Source organism: Gossypium hirsutum, chromosome A04 (assembly GCF_007990345.1).
Source record: "Gossypium hirsutum isolate 1008001.06 chromosome A04, Gossypium_hirsutum_v2.1, whole genome shotgun sequence".
Lineage (NCBI taxonomy): Eukaryota > Viridiplantae > Streptophyta > Magnoliopsida > Malvales > Malvaceae > Gossypium > Gossypium hirsutum.
This window is the reverse complement of record NC_053427.1, coordinates 77,422,203-77,430,089: the sequence shown is the minus strand read 5'-3', so window position 1 is coordinate 77,430,089 and position 7,887 is coordinate 77,422,203. Positions and strand designations below refer to the sequence as shown.

At 32.8% G+C, this 7,887-nt stretch overlaps 1 protein-coding gene and 1 long non-coding RNA gene across 4 annotated transcripts; one reads left to right on the top strand and one right to left on the bottom strand.

The window, feature by feature from the left end:
• The first annotated feature begins 755 nt into the window (after positions 1-755).
• LOC107948940 (uncharacterized) lies at positions 756-3,697 on the top strand. 3 transcript variants are annotated; one of them, XM_016883610.2, is made up of 3 exons: positions 1,707-2,001; positions 2,832-3,107; positions 3,228-3,697. In XM_016883610.2, the coding sequence occupies exons 1-3, from the start codon at positions 1,986-1,988 to the stop codon at positions 3,383-3,385; spliced, it is 450 nt and encodes a 149-aa protein (XP_016739099.2). In that variant the 5' UTR covers positions 1,707-1,985; the 3' UTR covers positions 3,386-3,697. The 3 variants fall into 3 exon arrangements, with proteins under 3 accessions (XP_040967340.1, XP_040967339.1, XP_016739099.2); XM_041111406.1 differs by having other exon boundaries at positions 756-2,001; positions 2,832-3,697; XM_041111405.1 differs by having other exon boundaries at positions 756-3,107.
• On the bottom strand, positions 1,113-4,153 carry LOC121228167 (uncharacterized). Its single transcript, XR_005925698.1, has 4 exons — positions 3,922-4,153; positions 1,779-1,967; positions 1,556-1,670; positions 1,113-1,252 (listed from the first exon to the last, which is right to left on the bottom strand). It is a non-coding gene; the product is annotated as an uncharacterized lncRNA (long non-coding RNA).
• Between the last annotated feature and the right edge of the window lie 3,734 nt (positions 4,154-7,887).

Here is a 7,887-nt window from a genome sequence, read left to right as displayed (position 1 = left end):
ACTTCGGCTGCCCAAACACTGCTTACCCTATTTATTTATTCCTCTTACTCTCCAATCATGGCGCGTAGTCAAAGCACGGCTGATCCTCTTCGTCTTAATGCTTCTACATTCTGTACGCCACTTAATTGCGCGTAGGTCTAGTGCTTTTCTCGTTTTCTAATGTGAACCCGACGACCAAACCTAGCTTTAGTCTTTGGGTGTACAGATTATAGACCGACCTTTCTACCTGGCATATGAATCAAATTACAAAACTATTTAGGGTTAATACCACAAGACATACCCAAAATATACTCTAAATTCTAAATTAATCCTCAAGTTTCAAATTATTGTACTTCCATTACCTTCTTTGTCAATTAAATGTTAAATCTAGTCCAAATTTCACATAGAATATATTTAAAACACATGATAAAATTTTAAGGACATGGCTATCACATTAGATCATTTAGATTTAATATATGATAAAATGAAAGAAAAAAGAAATCTCTCTCTTAAATTTTAAGGACACATTCAATTCTTTTTTAATATATCAAATCAAAAATGTTAAATCCGAGCTAGTATTAATGTTCAAGTTGAAGGTTAACTAGATGGAAATATCTTATTATATGATATTTGATATTTTGATAATTCAATTAAAATGTTTTGAAGTTAAAGGATCAATTTTAAACTTAGACTATAAATTGAGGATGTTTGGAGCAATTAATCCAAGTTTAAAAAACTCATTTGTACGAGTCAAAATCGAAGCCCGTCGTCCCCCTTGTTTTTGCTGACTATATTTTGAGCCATTATTCATCATTATCATAATCATCATCTCACAATCACGGAAGCAAATTTGTGATTCTCACTAACTTCACTACATTTCAGCTATTCATTATTTTTTTGGTGCTGGTAAGCCATGAGGAACACAAAAAGTTCAAGTTCTGGGTGTTTCTCCGCCGTTTTCCGCCGGCTTTTTTGTTCGGGGACTCCTGAAACACATCCATCAGTCCCCATTATAGAGTTAAACGCCGTTGATATCATGGCTAAGGCTCAAGTCCAAGCATCTGAAAGTGGTCCTGGGATAGTGGCTAGGCTAATGGGGCTGGACACATTGCCAGACAACAACTGGGTTTGTAGAGGCAAAACTCCAAGTTCAGTTCCTCGGAGCAAGTCAGCCAATTTCATGGATTATATGCTGGATTTTGATTTAACAAAAGCCACTCATCGTCGAGTGAAAACGTCGACGTCGTTTCAGGAGCTACCGCAAAGTCCGCAGCTGTTGCAGCACAATCAAGAAACAATGTCTGAGCCAAGGAAATGGAAATCCCAAAGAGTAAATGGATCAAGTGGTAAGAATGTTAAGCAAAATGTGAATGTAAGAGAGAAAGTATGTTCCAAGAAGAAAAACAAGAAGATATCTAAGCTTAAAAACGAGCCAAGGAGAGTTTCTAGTAAACAATCTTTGAAGTCCAGTGGCTGCATTGGTGTAAATTCAAAGGCAAAAACTCCATTGGAGGAAGTATCTGTTAAGACGAAGAAAAAAAATCAATCTGCAGTTAGGAAAGTTGAGTATACTGACAGTAACTCGGAGGGCTCAAGTTCAAGTTTAAGCCCAGTTTCTGTCCTCTATGTCAATGATTTTGAGTCGACGAAAAACGAGGAGACTGCGTATTTCATGGAGTTGGTGGATAGACCTAGCAAAATGACAGATGAAGATATAAAATTCTCAAATTAGATAACGAAGAAACTTTTCACGTTTGAAGACTTTGAAGAAATCTGTGTGAAGCTTGAGGAGCAAATACTTGATTTAATGTTGCACCAAGTAGCTGATGAACTTGGGGGATTCCACACATGGAATGTTTGAAAACAAAAACCAACTTGGTGGGTACTTTGTGCAAAATCCAGAGTTTTTATCCTTCAAATCTACAGGTAAACCTTGAAAAATAAAATTCGAAGGAGTTGACCGAATTTGATTACTGGTGCGGTTGCCTCTGCTAGCAAATTGCAGCATGGAGTTAGTGTCAAGTAAGCAAAGGATATATGGGAATGATATTTTACATGTTCAGAAATTGTAAACTATAGTTTTAAGCGGGGGGGTGGGGGTGGGGAATGCCCCTTATTTATAGTTTTATATTTCAGCTTTAGGCAGAGAATGGATATTTTCCACCCTTCCTTGAATGTGACATGAATACATCTTCATTGACCATTATAGTTTTTGGTATGACTGAAATCGGAACTAAGAGAATGATCGAAAAAATATTGCTTCTGTGTACTAAGAAAATGGTGTCAAAATCTAGCTCTACATTAGCTATATAACACCTCTGTCTGTCTGATCCAAAACCCCCTAAATCTTTAGGTTTTACCCTTATTTTTCCTCACTGCATCGATGAAATTAGTCATCACTTGTTGCTCATCGAGTGGTGGTATTGAGGCAAAGTGCTGCTGCACAGCATTGATAATTTTTACCCTTGATGAACCAGGCCGGATTCCCTTGATTTTGAAGTACCTTATATATCTTCTCAAAGTATTAGTTTCTAGTTTTGCGAAGTTCACCTGAGTAGTATGTCTTTCTGTACGAACTCCACGATTTTTCCCATGCTCAGATTTGACATCATTCATTTTGAATTCACTCATTTTCATTATCAAGTCTTGACCATTGTCTTCTGCATCTCCCTCAGCGAGTTTTTGCATAGTAACATCTCTGGAGCAATGGCCTTTTTTCTTACGAACCAGACTATTTTTCCCATGCTCAGACTCTTCGAAATTCTTGGTTACAAGTCTAATTGTTTGTCCACTTGATGAATCAGGTTTGACATCCTTCATTTTTAAGTCACTGATAGTCTTTCCCTCGGCAGGTTCATACATAGGAACTAGAGGATTTTTCGCACGCTCCTCCTCTTTGAAGTTCCGAAGTTTAATCTTTAGTCTTGTTGATGAATCAAGTTTGACATTCTTCATTTTGATGTCACTGATCGTCTCTCCCGAGCTTCGGTCATTGTTTTGTTTCTCTATCCGTGACTGGTTCTGTTCCCATGCATCTCCCTCAGCATGTTCATACATAGGAACTGCCGGGTTTTTCGCGTGCTCCGGATCATTGAATGTCCCAATGACGAGTCCATTTGATGAATCAGGTTTGGCATCCTTCATTTTCAAGTCACTGATTATCTTTCTCCGGCTTTGCATATTGTTTCGTTTCTCTATCTGTGGCTTGTTCTGGTCTAATGCAATTCCCTCAAAATGTTCATACATAGGAACTGGAACTGCAGGGTTTTACGCGTGCTCCAACTCATCCAGTCCAAGTCCTAGTCCTAGTTCATACATAGCCCCCACTTTTGCAACATTCCAAACTTCAACTGGTAAGCTCAGCACAGAGTTAAAAACTATCAGGAATATGATAGACCACAGTTGACTAGATTACAAATCTAACAAATTCTCTGCTTTTCCCATCATTTTCTTGCCCACCAAAATGAATGCAATGTACTTTTGTCCTATTTTCTGTATAGCTCCAAGAAAACTTATTCATAAAGAGCAGTTGTTGGAGTCACGCCATAAACCCCAACACCATGAAACAACTTTCTTTTTGTTGTTGTTTCAACACGTTGAATATCTGGAACAACTACCAAATGCGACTTTAGGACACCCTTGAGGAACATTTTTCACTTCATTATGTATTGAAAGTCAAAAGCAAAACATAAAGTTTTCTAAGTAGTTCATTAATTTCCTTTGGTTTCTCAACAACTAAAACAATATATAATTAAAGCCTGAAGATAACTACCAAAAGAACCCTAAAAAGTACTAAAATGTCGGGTATTCTTTTACGACTTTCTTGATAAAGAATCAAAAACTTTCAAAACAGAAGAAAAGAAAAATGCGTAACGAAATCAGAGAAAATAAATAGTTTGACAAATGACAAAGGGGCTAGAGAGAATGACCGTACGTACGTACCTTGAGAGGGACAAGTGGGTGTATAATTAAAGATGGTGACGTGAAAGAGAATAAGGAGTATTTTGTTTCTTTCTTCACCTTTGAAATCGGCACTCAGAATTTTACACCTTTTTTCTTTGTGTAATTAATGGCAGAATATATAACTAGTCATGGACCATCTCTCCTTTCAGTTTTAAAAGCTATTTTAGTTGAGTTCCCGCGGAGAAAATTGGTTAAATTCGTCTTCAGTCCTTGTACATTGATAAATTTTAAGATTGTAGTTCTTATATACTTGAAAGTTATATTTTGAAATCTTCTAACAGAATCATTAAATTCATCAGTATTTCTCATTAAAATTTATTTGATTAAGTTATGAGATAGAAAATAAATATATTAAATTAATAAATTTTGATGAAATATATTAACTATGTTAATAAAAATAGAAAATTTTCAATCGAAAAAGTATGAGAATTTTTAATTTTTAACTTTTCAAAATAAATATCACGCCCCATCATCCTAAACCCACGGGTCACTCCATGTGTATATATATATCTCAATTGAAGTATAGGTGTTTATATATATATATATATATGTATATATATTTATATTAATTATATAACAAAAATATTTTTGTATATATTTTTTTAAATTATTGAACAATGAATCTTATCGAACCGGGCCAAGATCAACGGCCATGAACACCTCTAATTAGAATTGAAGTTAGTATTAAAGGTATGATGTCAAATTTAGCCCTCAACATTTACATATTTTGTCAATTTGACTTTTATTTTTTTCAGCTAAATTTGGCCCTCAACTTTTTGAAAAGAGTCAAATTTGACTATCAACCTTCCAAAAAGAGTTGAATTGTTATTTTGAACGAAAATATTGACTAAAACATTAAATTTTTAAACATTACAGCCTACATGTGCTCAATGCTAATTTTTATGGAATTTTTACATTTTTATTTTTTATTTTAACTATTATTATTAATTTTATATTGTTTGTTAGCATGATATAAGATAAATAATGTCATTTAGTATGAAGTATACATAGATTGCCACACGAGTTGTTATTGCAACATTGTTTATGATTTAATGTTTTAATCAATTTTTCGATTAAAAAAACGTTTAGACTCCTTTTGAAACTAATGGTCTAATTTATCTTAAAAAAAGAATAAAAATTAAATTGATAAAAGTGTAACTATTAAGTGCTAAATTTAACATTATACCTTTATTAAATTACTTATGTAAAAGCTAAATTGTTTTGGTTTTGTTTTATTTCTTTTATGGTTAATTTAGATAGAAAGTTTCATATATAATATATTTATAAATAAATTTTGACTTTTCTAGAAAAAAAATGACTTGTCTAATTAATTAATTCAATTATAGAATTCAATTTTTTTCTTTATTTCTGTTCTGATTGATTCTTGGTAAATGAAAAAAAAACACTGATATCTTGTATTTTACAAAATACCATTACATAAATTGTTTTTTTTTAAATATTTCTTGAAAGAAAATTATACAATTCTTCAACTACTTATAACCTCCAAAATCTTAAATTGGAAAATAATAAAAATTCAAAAAGAAAAAAGAAAAAGAATACGTACTTAAACAAGCTTGAAACACATTGTCGTAATTGTCATGACAACAGCAATACCAACAAAATTAAGTCTTAACCCCTTGCCTGACTTGATTGCTAGGTTAGAGCTACAAAATGCTATAGTCGAAAAACTGAACAATTACAAACATTTAAAGAACAATTCAAAAATGAAAAAAATTAAATTACATCATTTCAATCATTCAATACAATTTAAAACCTTTCTCGAGTCTTATTCGAGCTTATGTAAGCTCTAAAGTTAACCTGGGATCAAACAAGGACTAAACTGCAAAGATCTAAAAAGTTCAGAACGACATAGTAACAAACTAACTTGACCTTGTTGCGACGACAAGGTTCCTCGTCTCGCAGTGGCCTAAAGTTCCAAGCTCATCGGGACGAGCTCTACACAACGTCAAGATGTGGACCCTATTTTTGGTGCAAATTAGGCCTTTTGATACCAAATCACTTGGCCATCTAAACCATCAATCATATAGGTGCAAAAATGCACAATTAATTGTATAAACCAAGCCAAAACACATACCAAAGCATTCATTTAATCATTTTTAAAATCAACAAATGCATTATGCCTTAATCATGAACATTATTATCACATAATTTTCCATTCAACAAGCTATACACAATGGACATACCATGCATAAACCTTATATCAAGATCATATCATAGTAATAAGCCAAATTCTTGCCAAATATACTAACTCAACAAAATAAACATTACTATGCATTTCTCATATATATATATATAAAAACATACAAATGTTCCAAAACTAAAGTTTATAAGGCTCCTATATACATGCCACATAACTGAGCTTAAAAGCACTCAAAAGTCTACCAAAAAGACAGTTGGGTAGTGTGAGCTCTATAGTGATCCGATTTATAGGTTCCACAAACAAACAAACTACAGAGAAAGTAAAACAACTAGGTAAGCATTTCGAATGCCTAGTAAATTCATATGTACAAAACAGTAAACTTACCTTGATATGTAAATAAATAGATCAACTAAGTACATATAATCATTGCTCATATATATATTAAAGCACAATAATCGTGTCAATTCCACAACAATCAAACAACAAGTAATCATACTTATATATTGATACTCTCATCTCTACTTTATTTGAACATTACTATTTCACATGTTAATTCGATTACTCATTCTGTGCTATTCGTATTATACTTATTAAAATTCAGCAAACAAATTCTTACCATTTCATTTTCGATTCATAATTTACATTAACCATTTAGTCTAATGAACTCTAGTAAACCAATTTGGATACATAGGTAACTACACCACATCAAAAAGCATCGTAGTGCTGAACAAAGGCACCAAAGTGCAATCAAAGAGTACAAATGTGCTATATAGAAATCCAATTTCATGATAATTTTGATTCTCATTCTATCTATCTCAATATCATCAATTCATCAATCAAGGTATCATTTTATTCATAGCATTGTATGATTCGTCTCAATTTCAAGTCAATTTCACAATTTCACCAAGTTACACTTGTAACGCCCCGTACCCGAGACCGTCGCCGGAGTCGAACACGAGGTGTTAACAGACTTAATTCATTACTTAAACAGCTCAAACAATTTATTTTTAAAATTTTCAGTCAAGCTAGCAATCTGCATCACAGTCACTTAAAAATTCATATCTCGAGTTCCAAAACTCTAAATCCAATTCCGTAAATTTTACCTGAAACTAGACTCATATATCTATTTACTAATTTTTTTCTAGAATTTTTGGTCAAGCAAATTAGTACAGTTTATTAGTTAAAGTATCCCCTGTTTCAGGGTTCGACTGCTCTGACCTCTGTGTATTACGAATTAGATATCTCCCTGTACAGAGTTTCAATGACTATGCCGTTTGTTTCTAATAAAACTAAACTCAATAAGGAATCTGTACATATAAATCATGACTTCTAATTATCTTTGAACAATTTATGGTGAATTTCCAAATTCAGAACAGGAGATCCAGAAATCGCTCTGGCCCTATTTCACAAAAATTTAAACATCTCATAAAATATAACTCATATACCTGTTTTGTTCCATCCATATGAAAATAGACTCATAATTCTTCAATTCCATATTTTATTCACCATCTAATTGTATCTCTACTATTTTTAATGATTTTTCAAACTCACGTCACTGCTGCTGTCTGAATCTATTTTATGGTAAATTTTACCTATTTCATGGTTTCCATGAATTAGCTAGCAATTTAGCATACATAACACCAAATATGATCATGATTAGCCATTCCAATGGCTAATCATTACCAAGCATTTCCATACCACTCAATAACCATATCATAAGACCATATATACAAAATGATTATAATGCTATACATGCCATACTCAAAATATGCAAGCCATTATGC